Here is a 20047-nt window from a genome sequence, read left to right on the forward strand (position 1 = left end):
GCATCCATGGTCAGCAGTAAGCCATTTGCCAGGATGAGGGCCGCAGGAGATACCCAACCATGCCCACTCCTGGTACAAGCCCTACTTTCTCCTGCCCCTTTTCTTCTGCTCCACAAAAGAGTGGCATCATCAGAGTTGGAGTCCTAGATAATATATTATGTGTAATCACGCAAAGCCCCAACCTGGGTGGTCCAGGCTTGCCCGATCTCATCAGCTCTTGGAAACTTAGCAAGGTCAGCCCTGCTAGTACTTGGCTGGGAGACCACCAAGGAATTTCAGGGTTGCTGCACAGAAGAAGGCAATGGACCTTTCAGGCAGAGGTCTTTCATATCACCTACTTGCCTAATCCCTTTAACGGGAGATGCCAGGGATTGAACCTGGGACCTTCTGCCTGCCAAGCAGATACTCTGCCGCTGAGCCACAGCCCCTCCCCATTAAGGAAGATTAAAGAATCTGTGGGATAGGATGTTGGGCATAAAGAGAGTCTCTTTCCATTCTTATGTTATGCCAGAGATTCACACACTGGATTCAAATTAGCTGATATGTGTCTGAGTGAGTAAAGAATCAAAAGGAGAGCAGAGAATGTGACTCATGATCTAACTTAAATCTTAAAATAAATTAACTGAATTACAGTATGCAGACATAGGCTGCCAAGCCTTCCCATCTTCCAAATAAAAACAATTTCCACTGAGTTGTTTAGTAGTGACACCTTTGGCACCCTGCTAGCATCCATCTGTGAAAAAGATGGGGGGAAATCTTGACTTTCCACAACCTGTTTTCTGTCTGGAAACGTTTGTGTTGCGTATGGAGTTGAGGCTGTGGGGTTTTAATTTGTGCAAGCCGGCAGAGTGACATCGAGACATCCCTGGTTTGAATCTTGCCCTTGTTACGTCGGGTAGTTGGGTAGTCGGTTGGTTCATTGGGTAGTCGGTTGGTTCGGATGTAATGCCAAGCCCTGTGTTTCTTCAACTCCCCTTCCCTTTGCGTGCTTGGAACTGAGCAAGTCTTTATATTTAATGCAAACTGTGGACGGTTGCTGCATCCAAACTGGCAAATTATGTCCTTTGGAGACTCAAAAGTGCCGCATAAAATGCAGAGCAGAAGCCGCGCTTCTTTTGTTCTTGTACCAGGGGATGAGATTGCCCCATGGGAGAGGGTTTTCATCCTATCTGCACCCTTCCAATGGTGACCTTGGGCCAGTCCCTGTTCTCTCCAAATTCTCTCAGCTTGGTATTTTCTTTCCTGACGTTTCGCCAGCAGCTGTTGCAGGCATCTTCAGAGGACATTGTTCTTCAGTGTTACTCCTCTGAAGATGCCTGCCACAGCTGCTGGCGAAACGTCAGGAAAGAAAATACCAAGACCACAGTCACACAGCCCGGATAACCTACAAGAACCAATGATCTCTGACCGTGAAAGCCTTCGACAATATCTCTCAGCCTTACCTACCTCACAGGGTGTCTGTTGTGGGGAGGGGAAGGCAAGGCAATTGTAAGCTGCTTTGAGACTCCTAAAAGGTAGAGAAAAAGCAGGGTATAAAAACTAACTTCTCTCCTTCTCTTCTCCTCCTCCTCTTCACCTTCTCTTCTGCTCCTCTTCTTCTCTTCCTCCTCTTCTGCTCTTCTTCTTCTCCTCCTCCTCCTCTTCTGCTGCTCCTCCTCCTTGTCTCTTCCTCTCCTCCTCCTCCTCTTCTTCCTGTTCGCCTAAATCAGGGGTGGGGAACCTCAGGCCCGGGGGCCGTATGCGGCCCCCGAGGACATTTTTTGTGGCCCTCCGGAGCTCCGGGGCCCTGCTGCAGAGGTGGGGCACAGGGCGGCCCTCCCAGAGGGTGTTCCTGGCTTACAGCGGCGCTGCGGCGCCCTTTGGACCTCCTCTCGCCGACTGTCGGCTGTTGAGCAGCGAGAGGGAGGGGGAAAGAGGCTGGCGGCTCCCGGCGGCAGAGCATGCATGCAGGAGCCGATCGGGCTTCGGGGGGGGGCCTTTTGTGGTCTCTGGGGAGGAGAGGGCATGGAGACTGGGGCCCAGTCGCACGGGGCCAGCATGCGCGGGTGTGTGTGTGTGTGTGTGTGTGGAGGCTTTTCTCTCTTTTCTTCCTCTTTTTCTGTCACTCTTTCTCCTTTCTCTCCCTCTCTTTCTCCCTCTTTTTCTGTCTCTTTCTTTGTCTCCCTCCATCTTTTTCTTTGTCTCCCTCCATCCTTTTCTTTCTTTCTCCCTTTCTTCCCATTTCTTTCTCCCTTTCTCCCTCCCTCCCTTTTCCTCTTTCTCTGTTTTCCTTCCTCCCTTGCCGATCGACTGTGGGCTGCGCCCCCCTGGCACCTCGTTTGCTCGGGCCCACTGCTGGCTGCCCTTCCGCCTGGGAGGGGGGAGTGGGGGCACCCTGCAGGTCTTCTCTGTGTGGCCTCCCCTGGGGTTGCCAACCTCCAGGTGGTGGCTAGAGACCTGGCAACCCTAGCCTCTTCCCCCCCCCCCCACCGGGAGATCTACACCTGGTATGGCCCCTGAATGATGTCATAAATGTGCAAATGGCCCTTGGCAGGAAAAAGGTTCCCCACCCCTGGCCTAAATAGTCAGACAAAACCGAGATTTTGGGCCCTTGCTCATTGTAAAAATTTAACCCAATTGAGTAAAGTAAATTATATTTACATAATAATGATGAAAGTATTTGGGGGAAATGCCCCCTCTCCCTTATGTAAATAGTATTTACATAAAAATGTAAATATTATTTACATAATAATTTCCTCCCAACATACTTGCATTGTCATTATGTATGTAACATAATGACAATGGCAGTATTTGGGGGGAAATGCCCGCTCCCCATTTTTGAGGTGTTCCAGCTAAGCAGTCGCTGAACCGCTCTCCAAACTGCTGAGTGTTCAAACTTCACTTGGTCTCTTTTGTATCCGAGCCCCTTTCTGATGGACTCGCTGGAGCAGAGCCTTTGAAACTAACATGTACGGTGAGATAAGCTTTTCAGAGCCCGCACCTGCTTCGTCGGATGCATGAAGTGTCTTGGTCGCGTGGCAGGGGTGCTTGTGTGTGCCCGGAAAAAAGAGCCCTGCCGCCTTGCTGCTGGAGAGAACACCAAATAGCAACCGAAAGTAGCAAGAAGCAAAACGCCAACCCATAATAAGAGTTGTTCCTGCATTAAATTCCATAGGATGCTGTCAGGCTCTGACGGAGCCGGGATGGAGTCCAGAGCTGCAGCGCCCTCCCTGGTGCTCTTTTATAAGTCCTGCCCCAGGAAGTGCCTCAGAACAGGGTGAGGGGTGGGGTTTCTCTTGCTCCCTGGTCCCCCTCCCCCCTCTGCCAGTTGTTTCTCTCTGTCAGAGAGCCAGCATGGTGTAGTGGTTAAGAACGGCGGACTCTAATCTGGAGAACCAGGTTGGTTTCCCCACTCCTGCACCTGAAACCTACTGGGTGACCTTGGGCGAGTCATACTCTCTCAGCCCCACCTACCTCACATGGTGTCGGTTGTGGAGAGGGGAAGGTGATTGTAAAACCAGTTTGAGACTCCTTAATAGTAGAGAATATCGGGGTATAAAAATCAACTCATCCTCTTCTTCTTCCTCTTCTTCTTCAGTGATGTTATAATGATGATTACAGCAATGTACTGGTTCCCAGCTTTCATTTTTTAAAAGAAGAAAGCCCATAGCCCTTTTGGTTGTGAAGTTACAAAGGAAATATGCAGCCTGCTCCATATATTTTTAAAATTTTGTAATCTGCATCAAGTCTCAGCAAGAAAAGTGGACTCTAAATGAAGTAAATAAATAAATGATTTTTTTAAAAATCCCATAAGTCCAGCACAGAATCAGCACCCTACATACAACTTATTTCAATCGCAGAATCCTAGCATGCTTAGCGCAGAACTGTATGACTTCCCCACAGCCTCTGGCTGGGCTTCCTGCCTCAGCGATGCCTGGGAGCGGCCCTCCCCTGCTGGCCTCCTCTGGAGCAACTGAGTGCAGAGATGGGGCTGCCGCTCATGGGCAGATGCTGGCCAGAGGGGGAGGGAGGCTGGAACCTCTGACTTCTCCCATCATCCATTATGTGTAGCAGCCTCATCCCTTTCCAGTCCCTTACGCAGAGAATCACTCCAGAAAGATTGGTGATGGGATTCACACCAGCGTGGTGTAGTGGTTAAGAGTGGGGGTTTGGAGCAGTGGACTCTGATCTGGAGAACCGGGTTTGTTTCCCCACTCCCCCACATGAGCGGACTCTAACCTGGTGAACTGGATTTGTTTCCCCACCCCTACACATGAAGCCAGCTGGGTGATCTTGGGCTAGTCACAGCTCTCTTGGAGCTCTCTCAGCCCCACCTACCTAGAACATAAGAACATAGGAAAGGCCCCGCTGGATCAGACGAAGGCCCATCAAGTCCAGCAGTCTGTTCACACAGTGGCCAACCAGGTGCCTCTAGGAAGCCACTAACAAGACGAGTGCAGCAGCACCATCCTGCCTGTGTTCCACCGCACCCAAAATAATAGGCATGCTCCTCTGATACTAGAGAGAATAGGTATGCAGCATGACTAGAATCCATTCTAACTAACAGCCATGAATACCCCTCTCCTCCATGAATATGTCCACTCCCCTCTTAAAGCCCTCCAAGCTGGCAGCCATCACCACATCCTGGGGCAGGGAGTTCCACAATTTAACTATGCGTTGTGTGAAAAATTACTTCCTTTTATCTGTCTTGAATCTCTCACCCTCCAGCTTTAGCAGATGACCCCGTGTTCTAGTATTATGGGAGAGGGAGAAAAATTTCTCCCTGTCCACTCTCTCCAAACCATGCATAATTTTATAGACCTCTATCATGTCTCCCCTCAGCCACCTTCTTTCCAAGCTAAACAGCCCTAAGCGTCTTAACCGCTCCCCATAGGACATTCGCTCTAGTGCCCTAATCATTTTGGTTGCTCTTTTCTGCACCTTCTCAAGCTCTGTAATATCCTTTTTTAGGTGTGGTGACCAGAACTGTACACAGTATTCCAAGTGTGGTCTCTCCATAGATTTGTACAAGGGCAGTATGATATCAGCAGTTTTATTCTCTATTCCTCGTCTAATTATAGCCAGCATGGAATTTGCCTTTTTTACAGCAGCCGCACACTGGGTTGACATCTTCATTGAGCTCTCCACTACTACCCCGAGATCCCTTTCTTGGTCTGTCGCTGCCAGCACAGATCCCATCAGTGTATATGTGAAGTTGGGATTTTTTGTCCCAATATGCATCACTTTACACTTACTCACATTGAATCTCATTTGCCATTTTAATGCCCATTCTTCCAGTATACAGAGAACTTTCTGGAGCTCTTCACAGTCCGATTTTGTTTTAACCACCCTAAATAATTTGGTGTCATCTGCAAACTTGGCTACTTCACTGTTTAACCCCAACTCCAGGTCATTGATGAACAGGTTGAAAAGCTCCGGTCCCAACACAGATCCCTGAGGCACCCCAGTGCTCACATCTCGCCATTGGGAGAACTGACCATTGATTCCTACTCTCTGCTTCCTATTTTTCAGCCAGCTCTCAATCCATAAGAAGACTTGTCCTCTTATCCCATGACTATGAAGTTTGCTTAGCAGTCTTTGGTGGGGGACTTCGTCAAAAGCTTGTTGGAAATCCAAATACACAGTATCCACAGGCTCATTCCTGTCCACATGCTTACTGACGCTTTCAAAAAACTCTAATAGGTTAGTGAGACAGGACCTCCCCTTACAGAAGCCATGTTGGGTTTTGCCCAGCAGACCTTGCTCTTCTATATGCTTGACAATTCTATCTTTAATAATGTTTTCCACTAATTTACCCGGAACAGACGTTAAGCTAACTGGCCTGTAATTTCCTGGGTCCCCCCTGGAACCTTTTTTATAAATGGGTGTGACATTGGCCATTCTCCAGTCCTCTGGTACAGAGGCTGATCAAAGGGACATATTACATATCTTTGTACCTCCCAGGGTGTCTGTTGTAAGGAGGGGAAGGGAAGGTGATTGGAAGCCGAATCAAGCCAGGTTCACCAGATTGGCGTCCGCTGCTCATGTGGAAGAGTGGGGAATCAGACCCGGTTCACCAGATTAGAGTCCGCTGCTCCTAACCACCGCTCTTAAACTCTACAGCACGCTGACTAAGTCTAAACTAGGCCCAAGTGTAGAGAAATATCGTGATGCATCCGCACATGTGAACCCTTCTTCAAACTGCGAGACGTCAGGCCAAGAAATAACAACTTGTCAAGGGATGATCCTGTGTTCAGTTTCCACTTCCCATGACTTTCCATTAATTTTGTAGAAATCAAACCTGATAGAAAAGGCGGTGGGCTTGGAAGAGCTCAAAGCCCTGCGGACCTTGGACTTGTCCGGCAATCGGATTAGTACTTTGGAGGGTCTGGATGACCACAACCTGCTGGAGGAGATCAATCTGGAGGACAACCAGGTAAGATCTCGCGCAGCAGACTCTATGGGACTCCTGACTCAAAGGGGGGCTGTTTCAATGTGGGACAGCGTTTGGGACATGCCATACTTGCCCTTGTAGGTGTTTGCTTTCTCTCCCCCCTCCCCAGACGAGGGATACTGAAGCCTCTCATTTGTGCCTAGTTTCTTCCGTGCTCCATAATTTATCCTGCAGCTTCTCTTATTTACTAATTCAGTATAAGGCAGCTTCATAAGGGAGGAACATGGCCCTGTGGAAGGGCCTCCGCTTTGCATGCAGAAGGTCCCAGGTTCAATCCCTGCCATCTCCAGTTAAAGGACCAGGCAAGTAGGTGATGGGAAAGACCTCTGCCTGAAATCCTGGAGAGCTGCTGCCAGTCTGAATAGACAATACTGACCCTGATGGACCAAGGGTCTGATTCAGTATAAGGAAGCTTCGTGTGTCTTCAGCTCTTGGGGAGGGACCGCGGCTTAGGGGCAGAGCATCTGCTCGGCATGCAGAAGGTCCCAGGTTCAATCCCTGGCACTTCCAGTTAAAAGGTTCAAGCCGCAGGTGATGTGGAAGGCCTCAGCTAGAGACCCTGGGGAGCCGCTGCCAGTCTGAGTAGACAATACTGACCTTGATGGACCAACGGCAGCTTCATGAAGCTTCACCCCCAACACCGCAGCTAATACCACGGTCGCTCCCCAGCTTCTGAGATGTTAGCAGGTTTTTTTAATGCTGGTTTTTAATTAATGCCTTTTAATGTTTTGTTTTCATTCTTATTTTGTAAGATGCCTCTGGCAGGTTCCCATAGAGGCAGTGTTAAAATGTTCTAAATAAATAGTTGCTCTCCTATCGGCCAGCATATCTTCTATTATATTAGGTGCTTTAGAATACAGGCAGGGCAATGCTGCTGCAGTCATCTTGTTTGGGGGCTTCCTAGAGGCACCTGGTTGGCCACTGTGTGAACAGACTGCTGGACTTGATGGGCCTGGGTCTGATCCAGCAGGGCCTTTCTTATGTTCTTCTCCATTGTGGTTTCTGTGCATCACATTGTTGAGATCTTGAGCATCTGCAGAGCCCATGAGTGGAACCTTCTAGACCTCAAAAGGTTCTTGGCAGCAGCTCTGCCAACCAGAGCAACACGACACGGTGGGAGTGCCCAGTGTGGGCGGGGCTGCAGCTTCTCCTCTGCTTTACGTCGACTGACTCGGCCGTTTCCTGGTCCTGAAAGGGTTTCTTGATCATTGGTTTTAATTATCGTCTTTCTGTCTCTCCACTAGATCAGTGAGCTGGGGGAGCTGGAATACATCGAAGCTCTGCCCCTCCTCAGGACTCTGAATTTGTTAGACAATCCAGTGCAGGTAAGCAAGAGTCAAAAATGCTGCAGCCCACAGCGCAGAGCTCTCTCGGAATGGTGGGGCTCACTCTGCTTTGCGAACCGTGGGGTTGGTACACTCCGTTTCCCCCAAGGGAATAAGCTGGGATTGGCTTTGGCTAAGAAGGACTCGGAGTTCAGGATGTCGGCTTAAGTCAGCTTTTATAAGTGGTTCCTCAGTGGAACAGGCTTCCTTGGGAGGTGGTGAGCTCTCCTTCCCTGGAGGTTTTTAAGCAGAGGACACTTGGCCATGTGTCAGCAATGCTGATTCTATAACCTTAGGCAGATCATGAGAGGGAGGGCATCCTGGCCATCTTCTGGACATGGAGTAGGGGTCACTGGGGTGTGTGGGGGAGGTAGTTGTGAATTTCCTGCATTGTGCAGGGGGTTGGACTAGATGACCCTGGTAGTCCCTTCCAACTCGATGATTCTATGATTCTAAGTCTTTACTCAGGATTGTCAGACTGGTGGGGGGACATACCAGCAGCAAAGAGAGGCCTAGCCTGGCAACATGGCGATGTCATTGCGTCACCAGCAATGCAGGATGCTCTGATATTTGAGCAAAAACTCTACAGTAAAAATGACTTATACTGTAGAATTTCTGCCTGAATACCAGAGCGTCCCCACATCGCTAGCAGCGCTGGAGTAGGCCTCTCTATGCTCCAGGTAAGTCTCTGGAAACTCTACTTCATGCTCAAAAAAATATCTCTGTGTGGTATGTCCTTTCTGGTTTGCCTACTTGGCCAGCGCGAAGGCATGCCAGAAAGTAGGGGTTGGATCCATTTCTTTCCGAAATCGTCCCTGGCAGGGAGTGATTCTCTCTTAGCAGCTTTCTTATCTCCTTCCCCTAAAGGGAAGGTGAATCAGATGGTGGAGTCCTTCCTCCACCATCTTGCCAGCCAACTCCTTTCAGGATACGCGCCCGTGGTCCTCCTGAGTCCTCAAAGATGTCTGAATTCTCTGCCCAAAGGTGACAACATCTTTCCCAAGAAGCTTGCTAAGCCCGTTCCAGGGAAAATTTCCCAGACAGAGAAGAGACAAGAATCCTAGACAGTTCCATGGGGCCGTCCCCATTGCTTTTACGCATTCTCTGGCTCTCCATGTACTGGGTCCTCTCGGACTTCCTGCCTGCATCCATTGCTATAAGAAGAGCTGTTTGGCTGACCTCTGCAGTTTTGAATTTTAGGAGGAATTGCAAAAGGGGGAGGGGGGATCTGGATCTTCAGACTTCTGACCAGTCTTCCTGTAAAGGCACTTTGAGCTTAACTCCTGAGCATTCACAGAGTGTAAACCTAATAGCCACATGGCTAAGTAGAACATCATAAGTAGAGTCATATCCCCAGTTTACATATCGAGCATTGAAAAAGGTCAGTGTTTGCTGTGATGGCCAAACTGACAAACCGAGCGAACAAGAGACCCAGTGAAGAGTTCCCCCCAAAATTGGAAATTGTATTATTCATATGTGTCGTAAAATATGTAAAAATACAATTGAAACTGGTTAGATAAAAATCTATAATGGAAAAGTAATTAAGAGTAATTAATGTTTACGAATAAGTTAGTGTTAATGTTAAAATCAATAAGGTGGGTTTTGTTATGTAATTGCATATTGCTAACATTATGAGAATGGAAGAATCAATAAAAAGCAGCATACTTAATGTCATAAAGCTAGAACAGGGAAGATCATAGGGAAGATCATCTGCTGAAGCTGGAGGGTGAGAGATTCAAAGCAGATAAAAGGAAGTATTTTTTCACACAATGCATAGTTAAATTGTGGAACTCCCTGCCCCAGGATGTGGTGAGGGCTGCCACCTTGGAAGGCTTTAAGAGGGGAGTGGACAAGTTCATGGAGGAGAGGGGTATTTATGGCTAGTCAAAATGGATACTAGTCATGATGCACACCTATTATCTCCGGGATCAGAGGAGCATGCCTAATATATGAGGTGCTGTGGAACACAGGCAGGATGGTGCTGCTGCAGTCGTCTTGTTTGGGGGCTTCTTGGAAGCACCTGGTTGGCCACTGTGTGAACAGACTGCTGGACTTGATGGGCCTGGGTCTGATCCAGCAGGGCTTTTCTTATGTTCTTAACATACTAAAATTCTATACGCTCACCCAGAATTGCTTGTTTTTGATATTTTAGGTTCTATGTCTATATTATGCTGTGTATGTCATGTTGTATTGCATTTTATGTTTGTATTTTTATGAATATGATTTTTTTTAAAAAAGGAAAAAAGTTAGTGCTGCATGCAGTTGCCCTTTCTAAAAAGGCTTGCGCTCGCTTTAGTGTCCCTCCTTTTGCAATCTGGATGTAATTTTTGTGCGCTGGACTTGCTTCTTATTCAAGCGTCTGTCCTGATTAACGAGCCACAGTGTCCCATTCATCAACAACAGCGGCATTTTAAAGACAAGTAAAATCTCATGTATCAACCCAACACAACAGATGTTTATAACTTGTCCCGAACGCCATGGAAGATGAACGGCACCGGCATCTCGGTTTTTGACAGTTTTAGGTCTTCTTTGAAATTATTTTGAGGGGTCAGAGGAAGAAGGGTTACAGGTTTCAGTCTCTTCTTGCTTGGTTGTTGGCACTGGGCCCAATCCGCCAGAGATGTCTCCTCTGCAAAGTGCAAGTCTTTCACTTCTGAGACCTGCAGTCAAGCTGATGAGATAGTAGCTTCCTCTTTGACAGTTAATTAACATTCCTTACAAAAGTTATACTTCTGACTTCCAGACTTCTATTTCTCAGAGTTTTATCATTCCATTCACCGCCCCCATTTTATTTGCTCTCTGTCTCTTTCTATATTGGTGGGTCTGTTTTCTATTGTTGGGTAGGCTTCATGGAGAAGGTAGATCTTCAGAAGGGGGATTGGAGAGAAAGAGAGATTAGTGCAGTTGTTGGAGTTAGACCAGGGCTCAGAAGACAAGGGTTCGAATTCCCACTTGGCCATGAAGCGCAATGGCTAACCTTGGGCCCGTCACCCTCTCTGACCTCAACCTACCAACATCACAGGGTTTTTGGGAGGATAAAATGGAAGAGGGATATGTGGTGAAATGGCCCTGCACACCAGGTATTTGTGAGGGTGAGGAGGAACTTCCACTTTGCTTTGTAACACTCTCCTCCAACTCCACATTTCAAAGGAATCTACTTTCTTCCTATCAGCTTTCTTCAATGTCCAGCTTTCACACCCATACATAGTAATAGGGAATACGATGGCATGAATTAACTTGCTCTTGGTGGCCAGTGACACCTTCTTACTCTTAAGAACCTCTTCTAGCTTCTTCATGGCTGCCCTTCCCAGTGATAGCAAAGCGTAAATCTGAGTTGTGAAAGGGAGTGAATGGGATAAGCTGGAGAGGTGAACTCCTCCTTGAGGTCTAGAGCAGGGGTGTCGAATTCATTTGTTATGAGGGCCGGATATGACATAAATGACACCTGGTCGGGCTGGGCCCTGCCTCGCCAGCCCAGACCGAGAGCGGGGGGAATGGCTGCCTAGGCTGGTGAATCTGCAGAGGGCTCACCAGCTAGGGTTGCCAACCTCCAAGTAATACCTGGAGATCTCCTGCTATTACAACTGATCTCCGGCCAATGGAGATCAGTTCCCCTGGAGAAAAAGGCCACTTTGGAAACTGGACTCGATGGCATTCAAGTCCCTCCCCTCCCCAAGCTCCGTCCTCTTCAGGCTCTGCCCCAAAAACCTCCCGTCAGTGGCAAAAAGGGACCTGGCAACTCTGCCAGCCTAGATTGGAACTGGGGGAGGTAGCTGCCTCGGCTGGCAAGCCTGCAGCGGGCTCGCCAGCCAGATACTGACTGGGGGGGGGGGTCACCAGCCCAGATTGAGAGTGGGGGTTTGGCTGCCCTAGCTGGCTCACGGGCCAGATAAGAGCTCTCAAGGGGCTGGATTTGGCCCCCAGGCCGTATGTTTGACACCCCTGATCTAGAGGGGCAGCTCAATAAATCCCCGGTTCCCTGAAGTCTAAATAAGGGCCTGCAGGGTAGTTTTACCGCAGGATGATTCAATTGTGGGTGGCTCAAAGAGACCATGTTGGTTCTTTTGGTGGAGGTCACAGGCAGAAGGGAAGAAAGCTAAGGAAGGCATCAAGAGTTTAGAGGCAAGTGAAAGTGGGATGGGCAACTCGAGAAGGAGTTTGAATAATGAGAAGAGAGCTTCATTTTCCTGGAGGCTTTTGCAGCCGCTTCTCCTCCTCTCTGCGTTTCCAGCTCTCTTCCTTCTCCCATCTGGAGGAAGAAGATGGCCAACCATGAATTCGCATGGATTGTTCTCCTAATTTTCAGTGCCTGTCTTCTGCTTTCCTAATATCCTGTGACAAAGTATGACAGAACGGCCTCTCAGGTTTGGGATTTGAGGAGCTACATTTCAGTATTTTCCCTGCCAATGACACTGAGATGAATTTTATTTTCCTTTTCGTCAGCAACAGACCGATTATTGGCTTCTGGTCATTTTCATGCTACTCCGACTTACGGAGCTGGATCACAAGAAAATCACCGTGGAAGAAAAGGCAAGTGCCCCCTATGCTGGTTCGCTGCCAGTGAGGCCAGAGAATGCATGCTCATTTCCAGTGTTTTTGGAGCTCAAAGAGAGAGGCGGTGTTTCGGTCCTGCATCGCACCAGTCTAATTGTGTTCAGTGGGATTTGTGCCTGGATAACTGGGGGAGGGCGAGAAGGCTGTGTTCTGTCTGTTTTCCATCAAATTACCGTGAGGTCCCAGCTGGGCTTGCCAAACTCCGGGTGGAGCCTGGAGATCTCCCAGAATTACAACTGGTCTCCAGATGACAGGAATCTGTTCCTTTGGAGAAAATGGCTGCCCCGGAGGGTGAATTCTATGGCATTATACCCTGCCTGGGGTCCCTCCCCTCGCCAAAGCTCACCTTCCCCAGGTCCTGCCCCAAATCAAGAATTTCCCCAATGTGGAGTTGGCAAACCTAGTCACAGCCGTCAACTTTGAGGCTTTAAGAGGGGAGTGGGCATGTTCATGGAGGAGAGGGGTATCCATGGCTACTAGTCAAAATGGATACTAGTCATGATGCACACCTATTCTCTCCAGGTTCAGAGGAGCATTACTATTATATGAGGTGCTGTGGAACACAGGCAGAACAATGCTGCTGCAGTCGTCTTGCTTGTGGGCTTCCTAGAGGCACCTAGTTGGCCCCTGTGTGAACAGACTGCTGGACTTGATGGACCTTGGTCTGATCCAGTATTGCCTTTCTTATCTCTTACGGGTAAACAACAGGAGAAGGCTCTTGCCTTTTGACCTTGAACGTGGACTTCCCTGAGGCACCTCTTCAGCTGCCACCAAAAACAGGATGTTGCATAGGGTTGCCAAACTCCAGGTGGGGCCTGGAGTACTCCCGGAATCACAAATGCTCTCTAGACTACAAAGGCCAGTTCCGATGGAGAAAGTGGCTCCTTGGAGGGCAGGTTCTGTGGTCGGAAGAGGTGCCCCTCTGCCTTCTCTCGGGGCTGCTGACTCTGACAACACCGCAACCACCATGTGGGTGGTCGCCCAATTTGGCATGAAGGCCTGCCCCGTAACTCCTCTCTCTTAATCCTGCTTTCAACTGTGACATTGGTCAGGCAAAAAACACATCCTCGTGGGACTATACAGTCACGTGGGCCTCTCAGTGACATGGGGCTGCTCTCTGTAGCTCAGTGGTACAGCCTCTGCTTGGCATGCAGAAGGCCCCAGGTTCAATCCCCGGCATCTCCAGTTAAAGGGACCAGGCAGATAGGTGATGTGAAAGGCCTCTGCCTGAGACCCTGGAGAGCCATGGAGAGGGGCTGTGGCTCAATTTGTAGAGCATCTGCTTGGCATGCAGAAGGTCCCAGGTTCAATCCCCGGCATCTCCAGTTAAAGGGACTAGGTGATGTGAAAGACCTCAGCCCGAGACCCTGGAGAGCCGCTACCAGTCAGAGTAGACAGTATTGACTTTGATGGACCAAGGGTCTGATTCAGTAGAAGGCAGCTTTGTGTGTTCATCGGTAGCTGTGAATTTCCTGCTTGGCAACCCTGCCATACGGCTGGGCTGCTTCTATTCAGAGGGCATTCGCGGACGGGATTAATCCCTTTCCCTGTGATTACCGGGCACAGGTTGCAGCTGTGAACAAGTATGACCCCCCTCCCGAGGTGGTGGCCGCCCAGGACCACATGACCCACACCCTGTACAGCATGATGCAGCCCCAGCGGATCTATGACAGGTAGCCCTCCCTTTCGGCTCTCCCTCGACCCTGCAGGTGGAGTAAGAGTGAAGCTGTTCTCCCTGACCCTTCCAAGCTGGCTCTTCTGACAAAAGCCGGCGAGGGAGACCCGCCCTGGCTGTCATGATGGGGAATTAGGCGAATCTTGCTTGGCTGAGCAGATTATGAAATGAAGTTAGGCTGTTCATCTCAACGCTCCAAGACAGATTGCCCACCACTCCATCCCTTTGAAACAGTCTGTTGGAGCAGATGGCCTTTCACACCAAACTGTCGTGCTTTGTACTCTTTCAAAAAAGGGGAGGGGCTGTGGCTCAGGGGTAGAGCAGCTGCCTAACATTCAGAAGGTCCCAGGTTCAATCCCCGGCATCTCCAGTTAAAGGGACTAGGCAAGTAGGTGATGTGAAAGACCTCTGCCTGAGACCCTGGAGAGCTGCTGCTGACAATACTGACTTTGATGGACCAAGGGTCTGATTCAGTATAAGGCAGCTTCACGTGTTCCCCCCCCCAAAAAAAAACCCCTTTATTGATAACCGCAGACGATTCAGAACTCTCCAGAGGTTGACGAACACCCGGCATGGCCAGCTTCTTCGGTCTTTAACTCTCTCCCTTCAGACTGCTGGCGCCCCCCGGTAGACAAAATGGCCACCCAGCCCTTTCTTTGTGCCTCACATGCTAGTTTGCGGAGTCTAAAAGGAAGGGTGGTTGCCCAATTTAGCATGAAGGCCTGCCCCATAACTCCTCTCTCTTAATCCTGCTTTCAACCGTGACATTGGTCAGGCAAAAAACACATCCTCGTGGAACTATACAGTCACGCGGCCTCTCAGTGACATGGGGCTGCTCTCTGTAGCTCAGTGGTACAGCCTCTGCTTGGCATGCAGAAGGTCCCAGGTTCAATCCCCAGCATCTCCACTTAAAGGGATCAGGCAGGTAGGCGATGTGAAAGGCCTCTACCTGAGACCCTGGAGAGCCATGGAGAGGGGCCGTGGCTCAGTGCCAGAGCATCTGCTTGGCATGCAGAAGGTCCCAGGTTCAATCCCCAGCATCTCCAGTTAAAGGGACTAGACAAGTAGGTGATGTGAAAGACCTCTACCTGAGACCCTGGAGAGCCGCTGCCGGTCTGAGTAGACAATACTGACTTAAGGCAGCTTCATGTGTTCATAGGTAGTTGTGAATTTCTTGCATTGTGCTGGGGTGTTGGACTAGATGACCCTGGAGGTCCCTTCCAACCCTATGATTCTATATGCCTGGCGGAACATTTCAGTCTTACAGACCCTGCAGAACTGAGCTAAGTCCTGCAGGGCCCGGGTCTCATTAGACAGAGTGTTCCCCCAGGTTTGGGGCCAGAGCCGAAAAGGCCCTGGCCCTGGTTGAGGACAGCCAGATAGTTCTGGGCCCAGGATCCTGCTCCAGACAGAAGCCTAACGACACCCCTTTGCCTCCCTGCAGCACTTTGCCCAGCCTCGACGCCCCCTACCCCATGCTGGTGCTGACTGGCCCGCTGGCGTGCTGGAAACGAGAACTTTGCCACAGGCTCTGCAGGAAGTTCAACAACTACTTCAGATACAGGTGTGTCCAGATGGAGGGGTGTTGGCAGTGGGATTGTGCAGGCTGTCTCCAGGAAAGACAGCTGGGCAGAAGGCAGTGTGCAATGTTCTCTGTGCTGCCGGATGTAGAGGTTCTCCCCCACCAACACACACACACACAGTTTCCACTGCTCTTATCCTTGGATTTGGAGAAGGAACATGGAAGGATCTCACAGCAAATGTTAAAAATTTTGGGCACTACAGTGCAGGTTGTTAAGCTGCAGACTTAATCGTCAGATTCATTGGCAGAGGACAGTTTACATTACGTTAAAACATTAAACCTCCTCCTTCCCTGGAGGTTTTTAAGCAGAGGCTAGATGGCCTTTTAGACATCCTAAATGACTGTGCCCTCGAACAGTTGGTCATAGACCCAACCAGAGGGGAGGCGATCCTGGATTTAATACTCTGTGGTGCTGCCAGTGACTTAGTGCGGGATGTGGATGTAGTTGAGCCCGTTGGCAATAGTGATCACAATGGCATCAAATTTAATTTATATGTTAGTGGGAAAGTGACTGGGAAATCTCACACAATTACCTTTGACTTTAAAAGAGGGAACTTCTCTAAAATGAGAAAACTGGTAAAGAGGAAGTTGAAAGGAACAGTTAGGAGGGTTAAATCTCTTGAAAAGGCTTGGGGGTTACTCAAGTCCATATTACTAGAGGCTCAGCTAGCTTGTATACCGCAGGCCAGGAAAGGTAGTAATAAGTCCAAGAGGTCACCACCATGGCTAACAGGTAAGGTGAAGGGAGCAATTGGAGAAAAAAAGTCTTCCTTCAGAGACTGGAAGGTTTGCTCAAACGAAGCAAACAGAGCAAACACAAACTTGCACAAAGGAAATGCAAGCAAATAATTAGAGATGCAAAAAAAAGATTTTGAGGGGCATATTGCTAAACACATCAGAACAAACAATAAGAAATTATTTAAGTATATTAGGAGTACGAAACCAGATAGGGAAGCTGTTGGACCATTAGATGACAATGGGAGTAAAGGAACTCTAAGGGAGGATAAAGCGATTGCTGAAAAACTAAATGAATTCTTCTCATCTGTCTTCACTGTTGAAGATACGGGGCAGATTCCTTCTCCTGAACAGAGATTTTGGAGAGGGGAAAATGAGGAACTGAGGCAAATAGTGGTAACGAGGCAGGAAGTCCTAGAACGTCTAGACAAACTGCAAACTAACAAGTCACAGGGACCAGACGGTATTCATCCTAGAGTTCTTCAAGAACTCAGATGGGAAATTGCTGAACTTCTAACAAAGATATGTAATATGTCCCTTCGATCAGCCTCTGTACCAGAGGACTGGAGAATGGCCAGTGTAACACCCATTTATAAAAAAGGTTCCAGGGGGGACCCAGGAAATTACAGGCCAGTTAGCTTAACGTCTGTTCCGGGTAAATTAGTGGAAAGCATTATTAAAGATAGAATTGTCAAGCATATAGAAGAGCAAGGTCTGCTGGGCAAAACCCAACATGGCTTCTGTAAGGGGAGGTCCTGTCTCACTAACCTATTAGAGTTTTTTGAAAGCGTCAGTAAGCATGTGGACAGGAATGAGCCTGTGGATATTGTGAATTTGGATTTCCAACAAGCTTTTGACAAAGTCCCCCACCAAAGACTGCTAAGCAAACTTCATAGTCATGGGATAAGAGGACAAGTCCTCTTATGGATTGAGAGCTGGCTGAAAAATAGGAAGCAGAGAGTAGGAATCAATGGTCAGTTCTCACAATGGCGGGATGTGAGCAGTGGGGTGCCTCAGGGATCTGTGTTGGGACCGGAGCTTTTCAACCTGTTCATCAATGACCTGGAGTTGGGGTTAAACAGGGAAGTAGCCAAGTTTGCAGATGACACCAAATTATTTAGGGTGGTTAAAACAAAATCGGACTGTGAAGAACTCCAGAAAGATCGCTACATACTGGAAGAATGGGCATTAAAGAGGCAAATGAGTTTCAATGTGAGTAAGTGTAAAGTGATGCAGATTGGGGCAAAAAATCCCAACTTCACTTATACATTGATGGGATCTGTGCTGGCAGCGACAGACCAAGAAAGGGATCTTGGGGTGGTAGTGGATAGCTCAATGAAGATGTCAACCCAGTGTGCGGCTGCTGTAAAAAGGCAAATTCCATGCTGGCCATAATTAGACGAGGAATAGAGAATAAAACTGCTGATATCATACTGCCCTTGTACAAATCTATGGTGAGACCACACTTGGAATACTGTATACAGTTCTGGTTACCACACCTAAAAAAGGATATTACAGAGCTTGAGAAGGTTCAGAAAAGAGCAACCAAAATGATTAGGGGACTAGAGCAACTGTCCTATGGGGAGCGGTTAAGACGCTTAGGGCTGTTTAGCTTGGAAAGAAGGTGGCTGAGGGAAGACATGATAGAGGTCTATAAAATTATGCATGGTTTGGAGAGAGTGGACAGGGAGAAATTTTTCTCCCTCTCCCGTAATACTAGAACACGGGGTCATCTGCTAAAGCTGGAGGGTGAGAGATTCAAAACAGATAAAAGGAAGTATTTTTTCATACAACGCATAGTTAAATTGTGGAACTCCCTGCCCCAGGATGTGGTGATGGCTGCCAGGTTGGAGGGCTTTAAGAGGGGAGTGGATATATTCATGGAGGAAAAGGGTATTAATGGCTATTAGTTAGAATGGATACTAGTCATGCTGCATACGGTACCTATTCTCTCTAGTATCAGAGGAGCATGACTATTGTATTGGGTGTGGTGGAACACAGACAGGATGGTGCTGCTGCAGTCGTCTTGTTTGTGGCTTCCTAGAGGCACCTGGTTGGCCACTGTGTGAACAAACTGCTGGACTTGATGGGCCTTGGTCTGATCCGGTAGGGCCTTTCTTATGTTCTTATGTTAGCAATGCTGATTCTATTAACTTAGGCAGTTTATGAGAGGGAGGGCACCTTGGCCATCTTCTGGGCACTGAGGGTGTGGGGGGGGGAGGTAGTTGTGAATTTCCTGCATTGTGCCGGGGGTTGGACTAGATGACCCTGGTGGTCCCTTCCAACTCTATGATTCTATGAAAACTTTGTTACTGTCCACGGCCAGCACAAAAACAGGTACAGAGAGGATAGTTTTAAAATGTCTGAGTGCGGATTTCAGTCAGGGGTTGTAAGGTGGGACAGGGCCGTGGCTAAGGTTGCCAGCTCTGGGTTGAGAAATAACTGGAGATTTTGGGGGCAGAGCCTGAGCTGGGCAGGGTTTGGGAAGGGGAGGGACTTCAACACCATAGAGTCCAAATGCCAAAGCAGCCGTTTTCTCCAGGTGAACTGATCTCTGTTGCCTGGAAATCAGTTGTTATCCCAGGAGATCTCCAGTCATCACCTGGAGGTTGGTAACCCCTAGCCATGGCTTAGTGGCAGAGCACCTGCTTTGCAGGCAGAAGGCCCTGGAACGCAGCGGCCAGTCAGAGTTGACCATGCTGATCTGATAGAACGATGGTCTGACTCAGGGCCAAAATACACGTTTTGGTTTTTAAAGAGATGGATCCAGGTTTCCCAGACCCAACGCAGGTTCTCCACAGCCACACAGCAGCTGTGGGAAATAGGTTTTTTAAAAAAATAAAAGGAGAGCCAAAATGGGCTTAGAACACCCACACTCCTCCCCCCCCCCCCGAGCTGTTTTCCTACATGGAAAAAGAGTTGGTTTGTATATCCCGCTTTTCTCTACCTTTAAGGAGTCTCAAAGTGGCTTACAATCACCTTCCCACACACACACACACACAATAGGCACCTTGTGAGGTAGGTGGGGCTGAGAGAGTTCAGAGAAAACTGTGACTGGCCCAAGTAAGCTTCATGTGGAGGAGTGGGAATCAAACCTTGTTCTCCAGATTAGAGTCTGCTGCTCTTGACCACTACGCCAGCCAGACAACCCACCCCTAACTGAGGGATGCAGAGCCAGTTGTTCCAGGCTTGTGAATTGCCCCCCTCCCCAATGTAGCAGCCCCAGTAATCCAGAATCTAGCCATTTCTGGTCCAACCTTTATTGGTGCACGATGGCACTTGATGGCAGAGAAGCTCAAATCTTGACTATTTGTATCTCTTCGGTTATTGTCTTGTGTCATAAGATCTGAGCTACAGAAAGACCAAACACAGAAATACCCCCACCTGCGCCATTTGATTCTGAAAAGTGTTCGATTTGCAAAATATATGGCTGGTGGGTTGACAGAGTCATCAGCCAAATATTTTTTTTTGCAAATCAAGCACTTTGAGGGGGGGGGGGACTCTTCTGCAAGGAGGAAAATTCAGTATAAAGCACATTAAATAAATTATCCCATTTGAAAAGCCTGGTTGGAAATACCAAATAATTGAAAGCTGGTGGGAAATTTCCAAGAGCTATAAGTTTTCCGAGAGCCTTGTTTGTGTTTTTATTTTATATTTTATTCCCTCATAAGTTTTATGCATATGAAGAAAGCGACAGGATCTCAGCGGAGCAGAAAATTGAGACCATAAAGCAAAGTTCTGTT

At 48.5% G+C, this 20047-nt stretch overlaps 1 protein-coding gene across 1 annotated transcript in view; it reads left to right on the forward strand.

Moving 5' to 3' along the window:
- LRGUK (leucine rich repeats and guanylate kinase domain containing) overlaps positions 1-20047 on the forward strand; it is a gene marked incomplete at its 5' end in the record, with an annotated part of 69872 nt that overhangs the window by 22689 nt on the left and 27136 nt on the right. Inside the window, 5 exons of the mRNA XM_056846732.1 lie at positions 6272-6415; positions 7678-7758; positions 12202-12288; positions 13879-13985; positions 15432-15551. Of these exons, the coding sequence (XP_056702710.1) occupies positions 6272-6415; positions 7678-7758; positions 12202-12288; positions 13879-13985; positions 15432-15551 (539 nt within the window). The remainder of the gene's footprint in view (positions 1-6271; positions 6416-7677; positions 7759-12201; positions 12289-13878; positions 13986-15431; positions 15552-20047) is intronic.

Source organism: Euleptes europaea, chromosome 3, assembly GCF_029931775.1.
Source record: "Euleptes europaea isolate rEulEur1 chromosome 3, rEulEur1.hap1, whole genome shotgun sequence".
In the NCBI taxonomy this organism is placed as follows: domain Eukaryota; kingdom Metazoa; phylum Chordata; class Lepidosauria; order Squamata; family Sphaerodactylidae; genus Euleptes; species Euleptes europaea.